The sequence below is a fragment of the Cetorhinus maximus genome, chromosome X, assembly GCF_964194155.1.
Source record: "Cetorhinus maximus chromosome X, sCetMax3.hap1.1, whole genome shotgun sequence".
NCBI classification, from domain to species: Eukaryota; Metazoa; Chordata; class Chondrichthyes; order Lamniformes; family Cetorhinidae; genus Cetorhinus; species Cetorhinus maximus.
The window spans coordinates 1679692-1705503 of record NC_135917.1 but is presented as its reverse complement, the minus strand read 5'-3'; the positions used below and the strand labels follow the sequence as shown (position 1 = coordinate 1705503).

The window sequence follows — 25812 nt, the reverse complement described above, 5'->3', positions numbered from 1 at the left end:
AGGAGAAAGAAAGGAAGCTGGAACTGGAATTTCAGGCAGAGAAAACTTCCAGCCTTTTAAGCAGGAATTCTAAAAAAGATCTTTGATTCGGAGGAGAGTTCTGATGATGAAAAAACGTTTAAAGAAACCCAGTGGGGAGATGTTTAGATTTGTACAAACTCTTCCAAAGTTTGAGGAAAAAGATGTGTTTTTTCCTTTGAGAAGATAGTTAAACAGATGAAATGGCTACAGGAAAACTGGACGTTATTATTAGTCTTAAGTTGCTGGGTAGGGCATAAGAAGTATATGCTTTGTCTGAAGAGGTATTGGTGAATTATAATGTGGTGAAAAAGGCTAATTTGAGTGCATGAGTGCCTACAACAAAACAAGAAGTTTTGAGATTTCTGGGCATGAGTGGGTTTTAATGGAAATTTGTACCAAATTTTAGCAGTGTGGTTGTTCCACCGATTGAACTATTTCTTTTAAAAAAACAAGAAGTTTCAATGGACACTTGAGTGTCAGAAGTCATTTGATAGCTTGAAAACTGTATTAACTACACAACCAGTTTTGGCAGTACCCAATAATGCCAAGTAATTCAAGTTCGCTTGTTGACACAAGCAATATAGACATTGGGGCTGTGTACTGTTACAAGATAACTGGAATTGAAAAACCAATAGGATATTTTTTATGGAAGTTGAATGTACAACAGAATATTCAATATCGAAAGAGACCTTGGGTTTGGTGTTAGCATTGCAGTATTTTGAAATTTGTTGCCAACGATTCATAAAACAATTATTTTGTACAGACCACAATCCTTTGAAGCTTTTGGATAAATTGAGACAAAAGTGCAAGAGTTTCAGGACAAAAGTTTCAGGTGGAGTCTATTACAACCATTTAATCTATGGATTATACATGTTGCTGGTACAAAGAATCTGTTCACGGATGCATTAGCATGAGTTTGAAACTTAAAAGAAAATTGGATGTTTTAAGGAAAACCTGGACACTGAACTGAGTTTCTGTTGATACTAAGGACTTGTGTATATATGTCTGATAGTGAGACGGGTTATTAAAAAATGAAGCCATCTTTTTGAATTGATGGTTCATTTTTCAATAGGGAGGGGATGTCAAAGATATTAAAGTATATAATATTGTAAATTATTTTAAATTAGACTTTTAATAGGGCCTGTGGCTGTGTGCGCATTAATTAGATTAGATCAAAGCCAGCTAGTTTGGATGCTTTGATTGTATAATAGTTTTGAGATGTTAAATAGTAAGGTATAGGTTACATTTGCATTTTGTTGAATAAACCATTCAAAGACTGAAGGTGAAAGCTTGCACCTAGCTAGGAGACACCAAGCAATATGTTTATATTACTAATAAAATTGGTACTATGAAAGAGACTTTATTGTTAGAGGTGGAGTTCAAAGGGCCTTGGTGATACAATGAGAATTTACATTCAAAGGGAAGGCTAGGTATATATAGAAAAAAGGTTGTGTCTGAATCAGGTATGTAATATCGAAGCAGCCTGTAAACCTTAGTACTGGCTATGAAGGACCAAATTGAAAGGAACCTCATTTTGAATTCATAAGATAAAATGTGCCTTGCCTGGTGTCTAAGTCTATGGGTTATTGTTGCCTTGGAGATTATCTGGGAGTGATTTAATTTGGGGAATTGTTTAAAAGTTATTATGGTAGTGATTTGTAGACATGTGTATGTGTTTAAATTTGTTAAATTTTATTTAATTTATATTAAACTTCTGGAGGCTTAGTAATTTCATTTCTGAATTCAGAGCTGCATCTCAAACATACCAATTGAAAATATAAGTTATGACAATTGTTTAAAGTTTCCCTCTGGGATTTTAAATAACTCAGCCTTTACCAACTGCTGTGTCATAACACAGGTAGCATCATCGACTTGAAACATTGGCTCTGTTTCTCTCCACATATGCTGCCTGACCCAGTTTTTGCAACATATTTTGTTCTCGTTTCAGGATTTCCAGCATCTGCAGCATTTTAGTTTTGTTTAGTCTCCTTTACCATGTACTGAATGCCACCTTTCAGTTTAATGAGCCTCCAAACTAGATTGCAACCAAAAAGCCCAATGCAAAATAAGTAATCAAAAACTAGCTTATGCAGAATAAAAATAGGTCCTTGTTGAATAGATATGCTGCCTGACATTAGCTGGCAATAGACACTGCAGGTATCTGTTCAATGGACTGCCTGATTGTTCAAGCAAAATGGCCTTGCAGTTTTCCAAAGTACACATTTTCAGTCAGTCTCTTGTACAATTCACCGTCGACCCTCAATGTTTCTTTTTTCCAATTCTGCACCCCAGTTCTTGAAGATGCTGATTCTGACTGGGGTATGGGTCCAGATGCCAGTAGTTCTCTAGTCCTTTGCCCAAGTGGCTAGTCTTCATGCACAAGCATAAAAACATTGAGGTATAAGGGAACATAATGTATTAAATTAACAATGTTCCTCATTTACAACAAGTTTTTTTTTAAAAATGCACAAAATAATGGGACATTAGATAAATCTCCAGGAACTAATCATTTCCACTCTATATGTATTAAAAGAAACAGGTGGGGAATATAAACAGAAGGACACTACGGCAGATGGAATTCAAGATGGGGAAATGTGAGGTTATCCACTTTGGATCTGAGAAAAGCAAATTAGAATATTTTCTTTATGGTGAGAGACAGGGAGGTGTGGACAAGAGAAGGCTGAGAGGAGATTTGAGGTATTCAAAATCATGAGGGGGTCTGGACAGTAAATAGAGAGAATCCATTGGTGGATGGACTGAGCCAGAGGGTATTGATTTAAGCTAATTGACAGAAGCAGCAATGGTGACAAGGAAATTTTTTTTAAAGTGGAGTGCGTAGTTAAGATCTGGCAGAGGCAGATTCAAACATGACATTCAAAAAGGAATAACTGGATCATTATCTGAAACTTGGACAAACTTGCAGGGTTATGGGGAAAAGATGGAGTAGTATTAGGTGGATCACTCTACAAGAGTGCCAGCACAGACATGAGGGGCCAAATGGTCACCACCGATGCTGTAATGAAGCTGTAGTTTGGGTGTCCAGGTTCACAAATCACTAAGTACATAGTACGAAAGGCAATCAAAAGAGGCTAATGGAATGTTAGCCTTTATCTCAAGGGTACTGGAATTCAAAAGTGAGGAAGAGATGCTGTAGTTTACAGAGCCTTGGCAAGACTCCACCTGCAGTGCTGTGTTCAGTTTTGGGCACTGAACCTCAGAGGAGATATTGGCCTTGGAAAGAGTACATCACATTCACCAAAATTATACCAGCACTTAAAGGGTGGCATAAACTTGCCTTGTATTACCTTTGGTTTGGAAGGATGAATGGTGATCTAATAAAGCTATTTAAAATCATTAAAGGTTTCCATAGAATAAATACAGAGAAAGATTGATTGATATTTAGTTAGGCAAGGCTATCAAGTGATTTAGAGCAAAGGCAGGCAAATGGAGTTGAGGTACAGATCAGCCACGACACAAATGAAGTTGGAACAGGCTCAAGAGGCTGATTGTCCTATGTCTCTATGGGGGTTCCACCCTTCCCATACAGCCAGCCCAGAATAACCTCATGACATAGGAGTTAAGGGCAGTGGCTGGATGTTAAAGGAACAGCTTGGAGAGTGGAGAAGGAACACTGCAGGCATTCTCTGATGTTTGGAGAATAGTGAGTTGTACTGCTGCCCCAATTGAGATACTTGAGTCAACAAAGGTCAAGGATCAAATCTGGGACCTTACTGTCTCCATGTCTCAATACCTTGGCAAGTACATTTACCAATTGAGTCATTAGGAGAACTCAGCATTTCCAACACAATTTTTAAAAGCTGATGTGTAGGTCGAGTCAATGTAAAATAAAACCTACTGCTAGGTTTACATCAAGGGAAGAAAACGAAGATTGATAGTAAAAAAAAAAATCAACAAATAACTGGTTAGTTAATTTATAGATTAAATAGTCTCCAATGGCATTGCTAATGACCAAAACCCTCTCTTTTCAGGCCTCTCTCTGGACTTACTCTTGAATCCCTCGTTCCCCAGGGTCCTTGGCTTGACCTCCACCTTAATTACAAAATTCATGCCTACAATTTAATTATAGTTTCAGTTAGACACACTACTCTTGAAATAGTTGTTACTTCAGATTGGTTAAATTTTGTTTGAACTTTTAAATGCTTTTAAGCTGCTTCACCTTAAACATTTCAGGTGTCATTTTTGCCTCGCGTTTGTTGTGAAGTGTGACTTGTGATCTAATTGATCCTGATTAACCACAAGGCAAGCAGGAATCCATAAGAAAAATAAAAGGGATCTTAGAGACAAAGTAGCAATATATATAATATATATATATATACATACACACATATGTATATAAATAGCTGCTATTAGATACAAAATGATTACACAAAAACCTCAGGTAGGAAGTCTGAAACAAGTATTCCACTGGCTTTCTCAGTTGAAGGCTGTTCAGAGCTGATAAAATGCAATTTGGTATACCACGAAGAACATTTAAATCTTCACTGCAGCTACGGAAGTGAAGTCCAGAAGGCAGTCACTGGTTCCAGGTTTTACAATCTGATGATTCAAGACAACATACGCCAAAATGCCTTTGGAAAAAGGAACCCACTCATTGCCGACATCAAAAATCTCCTCCTCTATCTGGAAAAAATATATAAATGCTTAAACAATGAATTAAGCAGGCCCTTTAAATGAAAGTGGCAGATACAACAATTTTCTCATTTCTGGCTGTATTTTTTTTTGAAAAGAATCCTCCATGTCATGCCCTATTCCCCACCCAAATTCTGAAAATTCTCCCAATTCGCACTCGCCTCTTGAACTGCCCTGCTTCCCCTCTCATAGCTACCTTATGAGAAATGACTTCTTGCTCAGATATCAGCACTTGTATTGGCTCCAGGGCTTAGGAGTGAAGTTGCAGTACTTGAGCAGTGAACTGCACTGTGTGTAGGACCGAACGGCCTACCCCTGCTCCTATTTCTTATTATCTTATGAAACTGAATACTGAAGAGAAAGAGTGTGACGCAGAATGCAGTGCATATGGATGAATAAATTCCTTTAAATTTCTCTGCTCTCAGATTAAAGAAAAGAAGCCTTCTGGGGCCGATCAAGATTTTTGAACAGTTTACAGAGAAAATAGATGTCATGTTCAGTATTCTGACAGTGTTGTACGTGTTGGGGATCCATTCTTTGGAGATGATATTAAGCCACCTCCCGCCCACCCCCTCTAATTTCTCTTCTGCCTCCTCAAGAATTGTCAAGACTTTTAACGCCACCCTGAAGAGCAGGGGGCTGTCCCAGGTATCTTGGTCAACATTACTCCCTCAGCCAATACCATCTAAATAGATTGACCAGCCATTCATCTCTGTTGCTGGGGGGACACTGCAGGTCCAGAATGACTGACGTTTGCCTACATAATAGCCACTTCAGCCCAAAAGCAATTAATTTGGTGAGCACTATCAAATGTTGATCTTATAAGTGTATTTCATTTTTTTCATAATTCAGGAAGGGCATAAACCTCTAGTCCGTCACTTCACAAGCAATATTCTTCTGAATTTCAAGTACAAGACAAGAATTCAAATATGAAAAAAAAACGCAGCTCAAGCACATCTTCACTCTTGAGAAAAGCTTCTAGACTTAACTCAAAGCAAACTTATGGTTTAACTCTAAAACAGAAACATTCCAAATTTTAAAAAAAACAGAAGATTCCCAGTAAAAACAATGGTCCTTTCCAGGAAAAACTTACTAGACCTGCATTGGCTTTTTCAAAGCTCCACATTTTGGCAAGTTCATGCCATAACATTTTTTGTAAAATATCCCGAATGATACTCACCACTCTGTTTCAGTAGCTGTCCTTTTCGTGACTGCTCCATTTTCTCTATAAACTGTTCAAAAATCTTGATCGGCCCCAGAAGACTTGTTTTCTTATAATCTGAGTGCAGAGAAATTTATTCACCCATATGCACTGCATTCCATCGCATACAATTTCTCTTCAGTTTCATAAGATAATAAGAAATAGGAGCAGGAGTAGGCCATTGAGACATTCGAGCCTGCTCAGTCATTCAATAAGATCATGGCTGATCTGATTGTAACCATAACTCCACTTTCCTGCCTGCCCCCCCCATAACCCTGGACTCCCTTGTTGATTGAAAATCTGTCTAACTCAGCCTTGAATATATTCAATGACCCAGCCTCCACTGCTCTCTCAGGAAGAGAATTCCAAAGACTAATGACCCTCAAAAGAAATTGCCCCTCATCTCCATCTTAAACGGGAGACCCCTTATTCTGAAACTGCGGCCCCTAGTTCTAGATACCCCCACAAGGGGAAGACATCCTCTCAGCATCTACCCCATCAAACCCCTTCAGAATCTTATACGTTTCAATAAGGTCACCCCTCATTCTTCTAAACTCCAATCAGTTATCAGTCGAACCTGATTAACCTTTCCTCATAAGACAACCCTTTCATCCCAGGAATCAGTCGAATGAACCTTTGCTGAACTGCTCCCAATGCAATTATATCCCTCCGTAAGTAAGGAGACCAAAACTGTACACAGTACTTCAGATGACATAGTCACGTGCTAGTCAGCCCTTGGAGTGAGGCCCCAGCAGAAATCAGGACCTTCAGGGCAGAAAGATGGGTAATGAATGGTTTTAGGAGAAGTGATCGGATGATATACTGGACCCGCAGCACTAAAGGATTGCTCTCACACAAGAGACAGCATCATAATGATACTGTCACTGGACTAGTAATCCAAACGCCCAGGCTAATAACATGGGTTCAAATCCCACCATGGCAGCTGGTGGAATTTAAATTCAAATTAATAAATGCAAATTAATTTTTAAAATATCTGCAATTGAAAGCTAGTCTCAGTTGTGGTGACCATGAAACCATTTATTGTAAAAATCCATCTGGTTTACTAATGTCCTTTAGTGAAGGAAATCTATCCTTATGTGGTCTCCATATGACTCCAGACCCACAGCAACACGGTTGATTCTTAACAAGGGCAATTGGGTTTGGGCAACAAATACTGGCCTCATCAGCAACACCCATGAAGGAATAAAAGAAAGAATACTCATGACTGTGCGTATACATTTACCTCTGGTGCGACGCTTCATCTCTGGTTCCTCACCACTCTCAGCACTTGTATTCTCCTGCTCTTCCTTAGTTTTCCTATCAAGTTCCTTGCAAAGAGAACTGAAAGACAACACAGAGTCAAGGGTTTATCCTGCTGCAAATTACAGCAGAACGCACTGTCCCTCAACTTTCTTCCCGTTCCCCTGAGAGCCATTATTAGGTTACACGGATGGCGGGTGCCTTTGGACACCCAACCAGCTACTCATGCAAGTTTAGACAGATTGTGCCAGCATACTGTCTCATGGTGAAGGCCATCATAGCTGAGCACAATGCTGCCCTCAACATTGTTCCCCCTAACTTCTGCTTGCTGTGCGCTTGTTGCGCTGTGCAATTCCTTTAATATTGATGCGCAGCCATGCATGCACACATCTTGAAGGGAACGTTGCTCATGGGCAGCCTGTTTGCTCCCTGCATATCACGTTCGTTCCCAATTGTTGCATGGCCACACACTCGCACAGTTTAGAGGGAACATTAGTCACCCACCATCCAAAGATGCTATGCTTCCAATAAGAAGGCTGGTACTGCAACCAGGCGGAAACTTTAGATAATTTTCCTCGCCCCTTAAATGCCAGCCTGGATTTTTTTTCATTCATTTACAGGATGTGGGCGTCTGCTGCCTTTGTCCTTCTAGATGGTAGCAGTCGTGGGTTTGGAAGGTGCTGTTGATGGAGCCTTGGTGAATTCCTGCGGTGCATCTTGTAGATGGTACACACACTGCTGCTACTGTGCATCAGTGGTGGAGGGAGTGAAAGTTTGTGGATGTGGTGCCAATAAAGCAGGCTGCTTTGTCCTGGACAGTGTCAAGCTTCCTGAGTGTTTTGGGAGTTGCACTCATCCAGGCAAGTTGAAAGTATTCTATCACACCCCTGACTTGTGTCTTGTAGATGGTGGACAGTCTTTGGGGAAATCAGGAGGTCAGTTACTCGTCGCACTATTCCTAGCCTCTTGACCTGCTCTAGCCACAGTATTTATAATGGCTAGTCCAGTTCAGTTTCTGGTCAATGGTAACCCCCCAGGATGTTGATTGTGGGGGATTTAGTGATGATAATGCCATTGAACATCAAGGGGCGATGGTTGGATTCTCTCTTGTTGGAAATGGTCATTGCCTGACACTTGTGTGGCGCGAATGTTACTTGCCACTTGTCAGCCCAAGCCTGGATATTGTCCAGGTTTTGCTGCATTTGGACATGGACTGCTTCAGTATCTGAGTCGTCGCGAATTGTGCTGAACATTATCATCAGCGAACATCCCCACTTCTGCCCTTATGACATAAGGAAGGTCATTGATGAAGCAGCTGAAGATGGTTGGGCCGAGGGCACTACCCCGAGGAACTCCTGTTGACTCCAGTTTTAAGAAGGCTCCTTGATGCCACACTCCATCAAATGCTGCCTTGATGTCAAGGACAGTCACTCTCACCTCACCTAAGGTCTCCCAAAGGAATAGACTCCTTGCTGGGCTATAGTTCTGTGGGGCCACGTCACCTTCTCATACTTTGCCCAACTGACCATTGTCCACGTGGGAGTTTTGACAAGGGATCTTGTGGGCTTTTCAACCACATGGAGCATCATGACAGAGCCCGATCCTGTCCTCACCCATCACTGACATACATGTTCTTCCAGCAGGGCTTGCTAGACAGCAATCTGGAGCAGAAGCCCTGGCAATTTCTCCTTCCTTAAAACAACGGTGCTCCGACCAGTTAATGGCACCTCCCCAACACAACTCCGATTGGGGCGTCACTGTGAGAGGTATTATGCTGTAAACTAGCCTCAGTATGCTTGGCAAGGGATGACGAGATGAAAAGCAAATGCAAGCAAGCATAGCTCCATTCAATACCTCCCAGAAATGTGTTATGGGTGCCAGACAAGCACCAGTTGGGATGCTCCCTCACAGCTTCCAAAGAACTAGTCTGATGACACTCTGACTACTGGCTGAACAATGGGCTACCTTCAAGGAGGTAGCATTGCAAGCAATATCAACGTATATTCCCTTGATAGGGAAAAGGTAGGACAGATAAATCTAGAACACTCTGGATGACGAGAGAGATAGAGGTGAAGACGAAAAGAAAGAAGTACATGCATGTCAGGTAGAAAATACAATGGAGAATCAAGCTAAATATAGAAGGACCAGAGGGGAAGTGAAAAAACTAATCAGAAAAGCAAGGAGGGAGCATGAAAAGAGACTAGCAGCTAACATAAAAGGGAATCCCAAGGTCTTCTATAAGCATATAAATAATAAAAGGGTGGTAAAAAGAAAGGGTAGGGCCAATTAGGGATAAAAGGGGAGACTTTCATGCGGAGGCAGAAGAAATAGCGGAGGTATTAAATGAATACTTTGCATCTGTCTTTACAAAGGAAGAGGATGCTACCCAGGCTGAGGTGAGAGAGGAGTTAACTGGTAGACTCGAGGAATTAGGACTGGATGAGATGCATCTGAGGATACAAAGGAAGGTGAAAGTGGAAATTTCAGAGGCGCTGGTGATAATCTTCTAGTCTTCCTTAGACACAAGGGTGGTGCCTGAGGATTGGAGAATTGTGAATGTTCAAAAAGGGGTGCAAGGATAAAGCTGGCAACTACAGACCAGTCAGTTTGACTTCTATGGTAGGGAATCTTCTAGAAACTATAGTTGGGGACAAAAATTAAGACACTTAGACAGGAGCGGGATAATTAAATAAAACCAGCATGGATTCATTAAGGGAAAATCATGTTTAACTAACTTGGAGTTTTTTTTGAGGAGGTAACAGAGAAGGTTGATAAGGGCAATTCTGTTGATTTTCAAAAGGCATTTGATACAGTGCCACACAATAGACTTGTGAGCAATAAAAGGGAAAGTAGCCAATTTCTTATCCAAGTGCCTGAGTGACAGGAAACAGAAAGTAGCGATAAATGGTTGTTTTTCAGATTGGAGGAAGGTCTGTAGTGGAGTCCCCCAGGGGTCAGTGTTGGGACCCTTGCTCTTCTTGAGATATATTAATGACCTAGACTGTGATGTGCAGGGCATGATTTCAAAATTTGCAGATGACACAAAGATTGGAAGCATTGTCAACTGTGATGAGGATAGTCTTGAACTTCAAAAGGACATAGCCATTTTGCTGAATTGGGCAGACAAATGGCAGATGAAGTTCAATGCAGGGAACTGTGAAGTGATTCATTTTGGCAGGAACAATATGGACAGACAGTATAAAATCAACAGAGAAACTCTAAAGGAGGCGCAGGAACAAAGGGACCTCGGTGTATGTGTACATAAGTAATTGAAGGTGGCAGGGCATGTTGAGAGAGCAGTTAATAAAGCATATGGTATCCTAGGTTTTATTAATAGGGGCATTGAGTACAAGAGTAAGGTGGTCATGTTGAACTTGTATAAGACACTAGTTATGCCTCATCTGGAGTAGTGTGTCCAGTTCTGCTCACCATACTCGAGGAAGGATGTGAAGGCAGTGGAGAGAGTACAGAGGAGATTCACAAGAATGATTCCAGGGATAAAGAACTGTAGCTATGAGGATAGATTTGAGAGATTGGGTCTGTTTTCCTTGCAGAAAAGGCGGCTGAGAGGAGACTTGATTGAGGTATTCAAGATCCTGAGGGGTATGGACAGAGTAAATAGTGAGAAACTGTTCTCACTCAAGAGTACATCAAGAACTAGAGGGCACAGATTCAAAATAATGGGCAAAAGGAGAAGAAGCAATGTGAGGAAAAATTTTTTTACCCAGAGGGCGGTTGGAGTCTGGAATGAACTTCCTGAAAGGGTGGTGGAGGCATGTTTGATTGAGGTATTCAAAAGGGAATTGGATTGCTATCTGAAAAGAAAGAATGTGCGAGCTTATGGGGATAAGGCAGGGGAGTGGGACTAGGTGGAATGCATTTTCAGCAAGCCAGTGCAGACTTAATGGGCTGAATGGCCTCCTTCTGCACTGTAAAGATTCCGTGACTACAGATACTGAAAAAAAAACTTTTTTTTTGCTCTTGCATTTCTCCATATTTGCTCAAAAGGCACTTGTCTGGCCAGGAAACCCTCTATAGAATGTGAAATTCAAACAGGCTGTACCAACATTTAGTTGGCACTGTAGTGCAATATTCACAAGGTACATGAAAATAAGTTAGGGATAAATTAAGTAAAATGGAAAATTTTTAATATTTTGGGATCAATTTTTTGACATCTTATGGAACCCTAGCCGATGCACTAAATTAAATTTACAAATACCTGGACACTCATGTTTCAATGTCATTCTATGGAGTTCCTCCCCTGCCTTATCTAGGCTTTAAAGAACCCTGATGCATGGCACCAACATAGTAAAAGAGAGAAAAAAAATCACATAGTTAAGTCGCTTTCTACATATGTAAAAAATCATCGATGCCAATGTCCTTCCTACCTACCTTATTGTAGGGACACTAAAGGGATCAAACTTATCCAAATTCTTCACATCTATAGGCATTGAAATGCGACCTAGAACAGCAACAGACATGATGAGTAGAATATACTTGCACGCAGAAAACTTGCAATCAATGACAATGGCGCTCAACAAAAATGATGTAGCAACACTATAAAACACTAGTGACAGAACAACTTTTGATACAGCCTTTAATATAAAAAAAAAAGGGGCTGAGGGAACAACTTTTATTTATATAGTGTTTTTAATGCAGCAAAATGCCCATTGTCTTCACAGGAGACTCTTAAAGGAGGAGAGGGGTTTAGGGAGGGAATTCCGAAGCTTAGGGCCCAGGCAGCTGAAGACACAGCCACCAATGGCGGAGCAATTAAGATAGGAGATCCTCAAGCAGTCAGAATCAGAGTACAGAGATCTAAGGGGCAAGGCTGTGGAGGGATTTGAAAATAAGAATGAGAATTAAAATGAACAGCTTTGAAGCATTGTCATTTTATGAGGCCTAGGGTTCAAATCTAGCCCCGAATGGATAAAAGTCTTTGCTTTTCCAGTCTCAAAGGAACCTTGCAAGATGAATTTGGGATGCTTCAAACCAAATCTCTATGTCTGAGTTCACAAAACAGCCAATGATGACAGGAATCAACTCCGAATGACTACAAGGGTAAAATGTGAGTGGTAGCAGTAGAGGGCACTCAAGGTTGACGCTAAGGCACATTGCTGAGGCGTAGGAGAGGGAGCTTCATTTAACTCTAGATCTCACTTATGCTATATCAGGTTTGGGAGTAATTGATACTGGATGACAAAAGGAGCAAGCGTTTCAGCATCCAGGGCTAACAATCTCAACATTTAAACACAAAAGGCTATAAAATTAAAACAAAATTAAATACTTGCGCACAGATTTATTCAAAATCCAAAACAAACAAGCTATCAACTTCAGCTGCGGGGGATAGGAGGGTAGGAGGCGCCCAAGAGACCAGATGCTTCACCATAGGGAGGATTAAAATAAAACGTACTTATTCACCTATAAGCTGAAAAGTAGCTATAGACCTAGAATTATGTCTCCTAACTACTTGTTGACCTGGATTGGTGCAAAGCACAGTCAACATTTGGGAGGGAAGGAAATAAAAGACAAACACTCAATACCTGTTTTGGGATGGACAGAAAAGGGGCTTTTTAGCAGATGGTTGATGCCTTTACTGACATTCACGTCCAAACGAGGATAGCAGTACTGCAGCTTAATCTCTTCTAAATGGATGGTGGTCAACTGTAGAAAATCATTTGATAAATGACAAGTTCTGTTCCAAAGACAACATAAGCAGCTTGTGCAGCGTAAGTCCAGCAGACTTCCAAGTCTCTTCAACTGTTATTTCAATAGTCCATCAATGTTTCGAACAAAACAATCAACTAATTTTCAAGACTTAAAATCCTCACGCATTCACTCATGCAACTAAGTTTCAGCTATTTGCGACAAATAAAACCCATTATTTTTCTTAGAATCCTATTAACCATCATTAAACAAGCCTAGGAAATTTATAAACATTGGCCACATAAAACTCATTATGTGACTATGAAAAGTATGAGACCACATTACATTCCATACCACCTAGCTTTCCATTCCCCTAATAAGGCACTGATTCATACAAGGGTACAGTTACCACAGACATGGGCAGTTTGAGAGTGACTCACCCCAGGTGGCCATTCTTTACACATGAGCCAGTGGGAGTAAGTGTGAAATGTCGAGAGACACAGCTGAGCCTCATCTGACATTTAAATGCACAAACTCCAAAACTGTAGCATCAATACAATACTCGAGGTTGATCAGAGGACCAATTCCTTGTAACTCACTCATTTGTGGTCTACCGTTGAGATGGATTAAAAATCCATCTGGACTAAGCCATACTGACCAGAACCAGATTTAATTGTTAGTCTGTGTGGAGCTGGCTATTCTCAGCCAAGGTGGCAAAGGAGCACAGTAGGGGGTGGTTAGGTGAGGGCAGGATAAGGTCTGCAGTAATGTACTGCTTTCGAATAACTGGTCGACACTTGTCTTGACACATACACGAATGATAATTTGGATGAGGAACCCAAGGTTTCCAATACCCACAGAACTGTACTCTAGCACAGCAGTGCTGTATGAGGGGAAAGTGGGAAATATTGAAAGATTCAATGCATCAGTTTAATGTTGCCACCCCATTTCCTCAATCACACCATTCGTTCGAATCACTCCGCGGGTATGCTATGTCTAATTAAGATTGAATTGTGGGACCACTTACAGTGCGTTGCATCAATTTCCAGCGTTCAGCTGAATTTCGCGCTTTGACAAAATCTATTTGCAATCCCTCTCGAAACTGTGCACCGCTGTTAAAGAAGATACCTCCATCGTCTCATGTAAATATTTGAACAGATTTTAACCACAGCATGGAAGTTTAAAGGAAAGAAACAAATCTTATCACGAGATCAATTCTCGTAAGGAACTTAACATTCTGCTCCTTTGCAATTTTAAGAACAAAGCACTTATGTAATACTAACCTAAGAAGTCGCTTAACATTAACTGGGTCAATGTGTCCCAGCATTTTACAGCAGGAACCTTTGTTGCATTTTTGCATCATGCATGGTTACACTGTAAAATCTGGTGCATCAGTCAAAACACTGTGCATTTACATGCTTTCTAAATACTTATTTGGTTATTGAAACAGCAATGATAAAACAAGGGTCAATTTACAGAAAGCGGAATTTTGAAAAAAAAAAATCAATTCATTCTCTGGATGTGAGATTCAATGAAGCCAGTGTTTATTGACCATAACTGCCAGTCCATCTTAAGGCCAGAAGTGGGGATATTCGCACGATGTTCAGCACCATTCGTGACTCCTCAGATACCAAGCAGTCTGTGTTCACATGCAGCAAGACCCGGACAATATCCAGGCTTGGGCTGACAAGTGACAAGTAACAAGTAACATTCATGCCACACAAGTGCCAGGCAATGACCATCTCCAACAAGAGAGAATCTAATCATCTTCCCTTGGCATTCAATGGTATTAACATTGTTGAATCCCCCACTACCAACATCCTGGGGATTACGATCGACTAGAAACTGAACTGGACCACCTTTATAAATACTGTGGCTACAAGAGCAGGTCAGGAGCAAGGAATCCTGTGGCGAGTTACTCACCTCCTGACTCCCCAAAGCCTGTCCACCATCTACAAGACACAAGACAGGAGTATGATGGAATACGCTCCACTTGCCAGGATGAGTGCAGCTCCCACAACACCCAAGAAGCTTGACACCATCCAGAACAAAGCATAGCTTGATTGGCACCACATCCACCACCTTCAACATTCACTCCCTCTACCACTGAGGCACAGTGGCAGCAGTGTGTTCCATCTACAAGATGCACTGCAGCAACTCACCAACAATCCTCCTTCAACAGCACCTTTCGAACCCAAGACCTCCACTGTCTAGAAGGACAAGTATATGTTAACGATTTGGGAGGCATGGGATCAGGAAATTTGCAGCTGACACAAAAATTGGTTGTGTAGTTGATAGTGAAAAGGATAGCTGTTGTCTCCAGAATGATATCAATGGCTTGGTTGAGTGGGCAGCAAAATACCAGATGGAATTCAATCCACAGAAGTGAGGTTATGCATTTGGGGAGGACAAACAAAGCAAGGGAATACACAATAAATGAGAGGAAATTGGGAGGGGTAGAGGAAGGGAGAGACCTTGGTGTGCATATCCACAGGTCCCTGAAGGTGGCAGGGCAGGTGGATAAGGTGGTAAAGAAAGCATATGGAATGCTTTCCTTTATTGGACGAGGTATAGAATACAAAAGCAGGGATGTAATGATAGGACTGTACTAAACGCTGGTTAGGCCATAGCTGGAATTGTGTACAGTTCTAGTCGCCACATAACAGGAAGGACACAATTGCTCTGGAGAGAGTACAGAGGAGATTTACAAGAATGTTGCCAGGGCTTGAAAATTTTAGCAATGAGGAAAGGCTGTGGTTGTTTACCTTGGAACTGAGGAGTGACCTGATTGAGGTGTACGAGATTATGAGGGGCCAAATTGGGGTAGACAGGGATGCCCTGTTTCCCCTAGCAGAGAGGCCAATTACCAGGGGGACAGATTTAAGGTGATTGGCAGAAGGGTTAGAGGGGACATGAGGAAAAACTTCTTCATCCAGAGGGCACTGGTGTCTTGGTATTCGCTGTCTGGTTTGGTGGTGCAGACAGAAGCACTCATTTAAAAGCACCTGAAGTGCTGTAACCTGCAAGGCTACGGACCGGGCGCTGGAAGGTGGGATTATAATGGGTGGCTATTTTTTCTTTTTCGGCCGGTGCAGACATGATGGGCCGAATGGCTGCTTTCTGTGCCGTAACTTTTCTATGGTTCTATGGCAGCAGACACATGGGAACACCACCACATGGAAGTTCCCCTCCAAGCAGCCATCCTGACTTGGAAATATATCGCCGTTCCTTCACTGTCGCTGGGTCAAAATCCAGGAACTCCCTCCCTAACAGCACTGTGGATATACCTGCACCACGGGGACTGCAGCGGTTCAAGAAGCAGCTCACCACCACCTTCTCAAGGGGAATTAGGGATGGGCAATAAATACTGGCCTAGCCAGTGACACCCACATCTCATGAAAGATTAAATTTAAAAAAACATTCAGCTTATCAAACTGCTGAGTTGGCTACATTGGGACTGATGTCAAAAATAAGCCAGACCAGGAAATGACAGCAAGTTTCCTTTCCTGAAGGACATGAGTGAATCAGTTCGACTTTTCCAACAACTTCATGCTCACTTACGGATACCAAATTTTTATTCCTGATTTTGCTGCCATGGTGGGATTTCAACTCACGTTCCAGCCCTCTAGAGTCCAGTAACACAACCACTGATCCCACGTATACAAACCAAAAGTTCCAGAAGATGGAACAATACAGCCAAGGATATAACCTACTAGTTGACTTGGGTGAACAATTTATAAAAACAAAACCATCTGGTTGGAAGTTGAGAATTTCTCCATGGAGGTCAGGGTTAACAAAACAACTAATTCACTTCCCTTCACTCTTACTCCTATTCTCTATTGGCTGGGGAGAATGCAGTGTACTGCTGAAAGAGTGCAATTACTTTTTGAAGAAAACAAGTAACACAAAAAATAAAAAGGATTTCAAATGTCACGAATAGATTTAAGGAGACTTCTTTCAACCTAGCAAGTGTCAAAATCTGAATTTTTGGGCTTGAGGTGAAGAATGTTTGTGCAGTGGACTACAATGCTTCCTCACCTCTTGCAACAGTAAGCAAGCCTTGCATAAAGAGCAAATCTAACTCAAAACACACCTTAATCCCCAGCCTCAAAGACAAGCACCCCATATTGTGACAATGAGGTGTTCCCCACACCAGACAGCACAGATTTAAGGTAACTGGCAAATGAAGCAATGGAGACCCGAGGACACACTTTTTCATACAGCGAGTGGTTAGGATCTGGAATGCGCTGCCTGAGAGTGTGGTGGAGACAGGGTCAATCGAGGCGTTAGGATCTGGAATGCGCTGCCTGACAGTGTGGTGGAGACAGGTTCAATCGAGGCGTTAGGGTCTGGAATGCGATGCCTGAGAGTGTGGTGGAGACAGGGTCAATCGAGGCGTTAGGGTCTGGAATGCGCTGCCTGAGAGTGTGGGGGAGACAGGGTCAATCGAGGCGTTAGGGTCTGGAATGCGCTGCCTGAGAGTGTGGGGGAGACAGGGTCAATCGAGGCGTTAGGGTCTGGAATGCGCTGCCTGAGAGTGTGGGGGAGACAGGGTCAATCGAGGCGTTAGGGTCTGGAATGCGCTGCCTGAGAGTGTGGGGGAGACAGGGTCAATCGAGGCGTTAGGGTCTGGAATGCGCTGCCTGAGAGTGTGGTGGAGGCAGGGTCAATCGAGGCGTTAGGGTCTGGAATGTGCTGCCTGAGAGTGTGGAGGCAGGGTCAATCGAGGCGTTAGGATCTGGAATGCGCTGCCTGAGAGTGTGGGGGAGACAGGGTCAATCGAGGCGTTAGGATCTGGAATGCGCTGCCTGAGAGTGTGGTGGAGGCAGGTTCAATCGAGGCGTTAGGATCTGGAATGCGCTGCCTGAGAGTGTGGTGGAGGCAGGTTCAATCGAGGCGTTAGGATCTGGAATGCGCTGCCTGAGAGTGTGGTGGAGGCAGGTTCAATCGAGGCGTTAGGATCTGGAATGCACTGCCTGAGAGTGTGGGGGAGACAGGGTCAATCGAGGCGTTAGGGTCTGGAATGCGCTGCCTGAGAGTCTGGTGGAGACAGGTTCAATCGAGGCGTTAGGATCTGGAATGCGCTGCGTGAGAGTGTGGTGGAGGCAGGTTCAATCGAGGCGTTAGGGTCTGGAATGCGCTGCCTGAGAGTGTGGTGGAGGCAGGTCCAATCGAGGCGTTAGGATATGGAATGCGCTGCGTGAGAGTGTGATGGAGGCACGGTCAATCAAGGCCTTCAAATGGGAACTGGATTATCTGAAAAGGAAGAATGCGCAGGGTTATGGGGAGAATGGCACTTGGTGAATTGCTCATTCGGAGAGCCAGTGAACACATAATCGGCCGAACAGTTGTTGCCTGTGCTGTAATTCTGTGATTCTGAAAAGGCAATCACTCTTCATATCTAGACTAGATCAAAGTACAGGCACAGGGATAGGACAGCAATATTCAGAGACACTACACCAAGCAATCAATTTCCAATATCAATGGAAAATAGAAATTTAAAAAAAAGTTGCCCACAGATTCACCAAATGTTGCTAATTCCAATGAAAGGATATCATCAGGGACCAAAGCAAGGACTTTCTGCCAGGTTTCTTTACTGCCAAAGATGTCTTGTTCATTCACGGCATAGTCTTCAAAATAGCTATCTATCACAGTGATAGCTTGCCTACAGGTGGATCAAGAGCAATGGTTAACAATTGGACTGACATGATAAACCCTCATCAACTAATTGCTCTTACTCCACTCTTTAGATCATCACTGCATCACACAAACAGAAGAATTATTTGCTTAGACCTGGGCTTTAAAAATGCCAAGGCATCAAATTTAGTACACAGGCTAGCCATCATAAATCAACTGAGTTACAATTTTGATAAAAATACAAACATAATTCGAGTATGAACCCAATAATACAACCAACAATAGCATACAAATGCAATTTCACGTATTCAATCACTAGATCACCAGCATTGATATATTTCATATTATACAGTATACTCTCTACCTCACTGAACAATGCCACAGGCAATTTGCTCATACCATATAATATAGAAGGTTTACACACACACATGCACGCACACACACACACATCCATCGCATAGGCAATGCACAGAAAATGCCACAGAACACAAAAGGCTGGAGTCACAATATCTAGTCTAGTAGTTGACCCTGGTCTGAATTTTTCCCACGTCGGGCGGGCTCGGTTGCAGAACCGCCCGCAATCGGCTCTACACTGCCATTTTACGCGGGCGGGCCAATTAAGCGTAATACGCAAGTGGTAGCTCAGCACTACCTGTGAGGGCAGGGGGGGAAGAGAGAGAGAGAGAGTTGGGTCCAGCACTCTTTTGCACATGTGGGCAAAAGAGTGCTTCAATCTCCCCAAGGCATGGAGCTGCCTCATGGAGATTGAAGCGTTTTTTAAAATATTAAATAAATGGAATAAAAATTTAATGAAACATGTCTCATGTGTCACATGAGATGGGGCAGGTTTTTATTTTTTAAAGAAATTTTTTATTTAATTTGTAAAAGCTTTAGGAAACTTCATCCCGCTCGTGGATGAGGTTTCCTAAAAAACGTAAAGGCCGTTTGGCCTTTTCGCCTACCCGCCAACCGTAAGGTTGGATGGGCAGTGTAAAGTTAAGGTTAATTACCTAGTTAATGGCCTTAGTAGGCCTTTCAATTATCGGCGGTGCTCAGTCGACTCTGGCACGTGCCCGCTGAACGAAATATTGCGAGACAGCACGATGACGTTGTGATGCATGCCTGATGTCATCACGCGTCATTTTACGGTGTGTCGGGCCCGCCCCCACATACCAAATGTAAAATCCTGGCCCTTGTCACAAAGTAGGGTTTTTAAATCGGCAGCCTTGAATAAATTAACCTTTGAACTCATCCAGTGGTTAATCACCAGACATACTTTTTAAAACTTAAAAAGGCACATACTTTAAGGACAAGACATTGTGTTCGAAGTGGTACAATGCTCCTGTCCTTGCACGACAGTGATCCAACTACATATGGATACATTCAGATGTCTTCATAAAGACTTGCATTTCACAACCTCAACATGCAAAGAGGTGCTTCACAGCCAATGAAGTACTTTTGAAATGTAGTCACTGCTACAATGCAAGGAAATGCAGAAACCAATTTGTGCACAGCAAGGTCCCACGAACAGCAACGAGGTAACAATCAGATAATCTGTTTTTGTGATGTTTACTTGACCGATAAATATTGGCCAGGACACTGGGAATAACTCCCTTGCTCTTTTTTTGAATGGTACCATCAGATCTTTTACATCCACTCAAGAGGGCAGATTTAATGTTCTCATCTCAAAGACAGAACCTCCAACAATTCAGCCTAGATTATGCTCAAATCTCTGGAGGGGGGTTTGAACAAATGGCCTAATGGGTCAGAGGAGAGAATGCTACCAATAAAGGCACAGTTGACATTTAATCCACAAAATGAGGTTAGTATCTTATAACCACATTCTGGTAACAAAATATTCTCCAAATAACCATAGACAGAGCTACTTTCTTACTCTAATGCACTCACTGAATAGAAGGATGAATGGGATTAGTCAGATGTACTTTCTTGATTGCATCTGTTCCACCCTGTAAAACAGCCGGTTGCATTTGGCGTTACAAACTGATGGTAGAATGGTTACATGTTATGTTTTCTCTAAAAGTACAATTAATCGCATGGCTTAGAAGATACATACCTTAACCACACTCAGGTACTCTGCAACAGCAGACCGAGCTGCCTGGGAAAGATTCCGTGCATTTTCATCACAGACCCAGCAATGGACCCCTCTTCGCCCAGAGTATATCCAGAGCCGGTGCTGAAACCCAAAGTCCTCTGTGATGTGAACATAGGAAACCTGCATTATGTCAGGTGCTTGACTTATCTCAGAGCACCTGTGACATTGAATTTCAGAATACAGAGACCACTGCATTTCTGTTATGACAACAATACCAGTGTAGTTTAAAAAGGGGTACGCTTACTCCCTCTCTCGTCCTTAAATTTTCCTTCAAGGGCAGTACAGTATATTGGATCCAATCTACTATGCCACAAATTGATTGGATGTGGGTGTGATCCACGTTAAGTTGCTGATTATAGAATGTACTGAACAGAAACAGGCCACTCATTCCTGCTGATTATTTGCAATCTCAGCACACAGGGAAGCATAGGGAGGAAGAGATGAGTCAATCCAGCAAACTTCAGAGAGCCCAGGCTGAATGATAGAACATCATGTTCTTATCTCTCAACTTTAGTAAAACGATAAGATAGCAGCCCAATCAAGAGGTCAACCACTTCTGTGGCAGCTTATTAAAGGAGTGCGAATGTGCTTTGATAAATTGAGTACCATTTCAATTTACACCAGTACTTGAAATCAACATCCATTTATAGCTTAGAAACAAAGCAAATATCTCCACAAAGTTAAGGTGCCTAGTGTGTTGTCGTGCTGACCCAGACAGACTAAACTACCTGCAGGCTCAATCCATGCTTAGGTTGGCTCAGTTCGGCTAGGGCAGCAGTAAGCGTGTTACAATTCACCTCAGCACTCCAGGTGGCGAGGGAAGAGGAGAACAGTAAAGAAAGAAAAACAGGTAAGAGTTCGTGTTTCCAAACATTACCTATGAGCCCCTTCAGAACATGTCTATTAGCTCGCTGACACTCACTCAAGGACAAAGCCACTTGCGTCAAATATCAAAAAGCTGTAGGCCCCTGTGGAACTGTAGCCCAGAAAGAATCAGCACCTTCAAGAGATGAATTGAGCAAAAAAAAAAGGCAAGAAGCAGAATTACTGGAGAACAAAAAAGCACAATGCAATTTTACCTCCCAATGCTCTGTCCAGAATCTTGATAGCAATGGTCATTAGTGTCCAGCACTTGTGGCAAATGTCTGCAGAGCTGAAGTATACAAAATAACTTGACAATTCTTCTGAAAGATTTCAAAGCCATTCTATGTCAACATGAACAGTACAGTCTCCTATCCACAGGAGACATTAGGAACGGTGAACCATTGCAATCTAATATGAGCCAGTCCCTTCCCCACTCCTTCAAACATCAACCCACAAAAGTTTTTTTAAAAAATTATAAACAGTAAAACTCTATGACCCATAAACAAGTTAACCAGTGGAAAATCTAATCCAATCCAAAATCTCTTATTAATTGGAGTTTTGGGTTCCATTTTACTAAACATAAGTGAAGAATAACTACCTAGTCAGTTTCCAAGAGTTCCAGATTATTGAAACACACAAACTGCATCCACATCTTTCAATAATTCTCATTATACTCATTTTTCTATCTCCAATTTCTGCTGAAACTATGAGTTAAGTGAAAATTTAACAGTAGCCCTTTCTACCACTAAAATTACACAGCTCACGAGCCCTAAAGTTCCTTAGTGAACATAACTGTACGGCACAAAAGAGACATATGTAATTTTATCACTTTACTCGTTAACTATGCTGCACTCGCCATACACCAAGATACTTCAGCATCCTTGGTCGACAGTTCTACTGTTGGCGTAAGGGAGCTGCTTTTAGCAGGGCTAATGCAGGGAGTCAGTGCTCTTCTGCAAACCAAACAACAGAAGTGCCAATTGTAAAAGTGACTTTTCCCAGGTCTGATGACAGGTCATCGATCCAAAACATTAACTCTGTTTTGCTTCCCACAGATGCTGCCAGACCTGATGTTTGTTGCTAGCATTTTCTGTTTTAATTGCAAAAGCACCACAGGTTTAGCATTGCAAATGCTGGGTCCATGCACAAAAAAAAAAAAATTAAGCATCAACATACCTGCAACAGGTTCGAACATCATCATAGTCTGTCATATCAATATCAAAGACCAGCTCTTTATACTCAGCATGAAAGGTTCCCGATTTCACAGAGTTATGCTGACTAGGCTACAAAAGAAGAAACACTGAATAGTTATGAATTGCTGACAAAAACTTTCACTCCACATCACTAATTTTCTCCTCTCTCTTCACCTGAAAGATTCAACACTTTCGTGAGAACTGACAGTTATTAATAACTGAATCTTCAGAGAATTTACCGTCTTATTGTGCAGTAGCACAACTGAGCTCGATACACGACAGCCCCACAATTGCATCTAACAATGGTTGCTCGACAGCAATCAAGGTTTCACTGGACAATTTTTCCTCCCTTTACCCAGGGACAATGAATGCTGCTGCAGTTCAAATCCCTACTATTATCCTGGCTGCGACCAGCTAAATTACTCGATAATATGCCAGTCAATTCATCGATCACACATTAAACTTTGGTACACAGTGCCCATGTATTATTTGGAACTTAATATACGTGCCTGCATTACTGGTCACTCCTGTAGGTGGTGCTTTGTTACAATGTTCACTGGTGCTATTAAAGAATATATTACTGAGATTTACTGAGGTCTTGTGGCACAGTGGGTCCTTACACCTGAGCCAAAAGTTCCAGGTTGAAGCCCTACCCCAGGATTTGATGTTCAAGTAAGGAAGGGGTGTTCATAATGCAGCCAATTGGGTTAATTATCAACCTGCAAATCCTTCCAACACATGCCAATGGCAGGCGGTAGGAGCGGGAGAGATTCCTGGTCAGTCAGCTATGTGATGGAAAGAGTATTGGTGCCTCTACCATCACTATCCATAGATCCAGACTACAACATGCATGTAAAAAGTGAATGTTCCCACAGCAACTCAGGCTCCCGAGTTTTCACAACCTGGACATTAGGTTCCTGCAAATCACTCAAAAATGTTTTCACTCTGTACATAACACCACAAGTGATCAGCTAGTATGAAATTAACATTGATGAAAGGTCACAGACCTGGAACATTAACTCTTGTTTCTCTCTCCACAGATGCTGCCTGATCTGCTGAGTATTTCCAGGGCTTGTCTTTTCTTAAAACCATATAAAATCAACAATGATGCCTGGAATATCACTTTTATGATGTTTTAAAATTTGTACTTGAAGGTAGTTTCTATCCAACCTATGAGATTGGAGTCATCTGAAGTATTGCACTCAAGAGTTACCTTGTTTGAGTAGACAGCTCCAATGTCAATCTTATAAGGGACCATTTTCTGTATCTCTTTCTCCAATTCAGTCTGATTATTAAAGGACAGATAACGCACATAGATGTCATCTTTCAAGGTGAAGGAAAATTCTCGATTTTGGAAATAGTTCTTAGGGACTGTTGACACAAAGAGAGTAATTATCCAACTAATAACCTTGCGAGTAAAGAGCCTCAGTGTGGTACTGAGCCACCAAGAAGCAGGTCACACTTTGCTAAGAAACATACTACAATGAGTTAATGGTTTATTTAGCATATTGGCACCGGTATACTTTCATGTTCTGTAATTGGCTTTTTGTGCAATATAGAGTTCATTTTTAAACTCTTTCATTCACCAGTGGCAGATGTATTTCACCATGTTTATTCAGCTGTGTTCTCTATCCTGTCCCAACCCAAGTTTGGGAGGGGTAAAAACTTCTAATTGTAAGGTTAGGTGCTTTTAAACAGCCCTGGTGGACACTTTCAAACATGCACCATTTACACTGCTCAGAAATCCGAGTGACAACAGATGTGTGTGTGTGTGTCACAGTGAGAGAGATGCTTACATGACTGCATTCATTGTCCATCCCTTGTTACCTTGGCTGTTTCCTTAAAACAACTAAGTAGTTTAAACCACTTTAAAGAGCATTAGTCAACCTGGAGTCACACATAGGCCAAGCCAGGTAGGAAAAGTAGGTTCCCTTCCATGCAGGGCATCTGTGAGCTTGTTGGATTTTTAACAATAATCCAGAAGTTTTTCCTGCTGCCAACCTACAACATAGATTTGCTGACAAAGTTACATTTTGAACAGTGAAAATGGTGCTCCAAATCAGCTCTGAAGTTTCAATAGATGCTATTTAGCACACAAAACCAGCATAAATGTTGTGCAAGAGGCAGCAAACTCATGGCATTATCACAGAAGTTACATGGTAGACCTGTAATATTTAGGCACTTTTCTGGCAGAAACACTGATTTAAATACAATTCTTGCCAACTCCCTTTCAATAGTTTTGCAATTGGTACAAGTCTGCCTCATAGAAATCTCAACTGTGGATAATTATCTGCCTTGATGGCTGAAAGGTAGTTTAAACAGGGAGGGGGAATGGGTATGCTAAATTCATACAATTTATAGCAATTTACAGTTGTTAACAAAATATAAAATTAAGTTGATGGGTTTTGACATGTCCTAAAGCACAGCTATCAAAATGCAGAGTTCGTGTATGACTTGACTTTCCTTTTAACTACAGGATTTTAAAAAAATTAATTGGATGTGGCATCGCTGGCTGGGCCTACATTTATTGCCCGTTCCGAATTGCCCTCGTTAAGAGGGCATTTAAGAGTCAACCACATTGCTGTGGGTCTGGAGTCACAGGTAAGGATGGCAAATTTCCTTCCCTAAAGGGCATTAGTGAACCAGATGGGTTTTTACAACAATCGACAATGGTTTCATGATCATCATCAGACTTTATAATTTGTTTTAATACCGCCCTTGTGGGATTCAAAACCAGGTCCCCAGAGCATTACTCCGGGTCTCTGGATTACTAGTCTGGTGACAATACCACTATGCCATCGCCTCCCCTATTTGTACTTTTAAACATTTGATATTTAACAAAAAGAGGAGAATTACTAAATCGCAATGAAATGCATTTTAGATCGATTTAAATAGGTACAGAGGTACCTTTGAATAGAAAGCAGCCAACACACAAGTTCCTTCCACTTTACCCGAACCCTGGAACAAACCCTTTTGCACAGTAATAAAATAGCAAAAAGTACTTGCAAAGAAAAAATATATTTCCTCCTTACCACCACCATAGTTTAACCACCTGAAGTACAGCGGAAATGGGAAGAGACGTCTGTAATAAATGGGGAGTAAATCTGGTAACTCAGCCGCATCATACTGACTCTCGCTTGACGCCATTTTCTGAGGCAAAAAAGGCGCCGAAAGCTGTCACCTGGAAGCATTTCCCTACACCGGAAATAACCCACCAAGCTTGCTGG

General features: G+C 41.8%; 1 protein-coding gene across 1 annotated transcript; it reads right to left on the bottom strand.

Moving 5' to 3' along the window:
• Positions 1-641: 641 nt before the first annotated feature.
• prim1 (DNA primase subunit 1) lies at positions 642-25734 on the bottom strand. Its single transcript, XM_078534614.1, has 13 exons — positions 25618-25734; positions 23799-23956; positions 22569-22675; positions 21608-21681; positions 20490-20626; positions 20324-20382; positions 18334-18443; positions 13806-13882; positions 12676-12796; positions 11525-11594; positions 7116-7213; positions 5852-5950; positions 642-4662 (listed from the first exon to the last, which is right to left on the bottom strand). Exons 1-13 carry the CDS (start codon positions 25730-25732, stop codon positions 4643-4645), a joined length of 1245 nt encoding a protein of 414 aa, XP_078390740.1. The 5' UTR covers positions 25733-25734; the 3' UTR covers positions 642-4642.
• Positions 25735-25812: the final 78 nt, after the last annotated feature.

What these genes read in the sequence shown, in the direction of transcription:
- prim1 (XM_078534614.1), bottom strand. Translation starts at nt 25,732, where the DNA reads ATGGCGTCAAGCGAGAGTCAGTATGATGCGGCTGAGTTACCAGATTTA. An exon ending in GAGCTGTCTACTCAAACAAG is followed by an intron (nt 22,676 to 23,798) that starts GTAACTCTTGAG and finishes CTTCTTTTGTAG; the next exon opens with CCTAGTCAGCATAACTCTGT. An exon ending in TCTGGACAGAGCATTGGGAG is followed by an intron (nt 20,627 to 21,607) that starts GTAAAATTGCAT and finishes TTCACATCACAG; the next exon opens with AGGACTTTGGGTTTCAGCAC.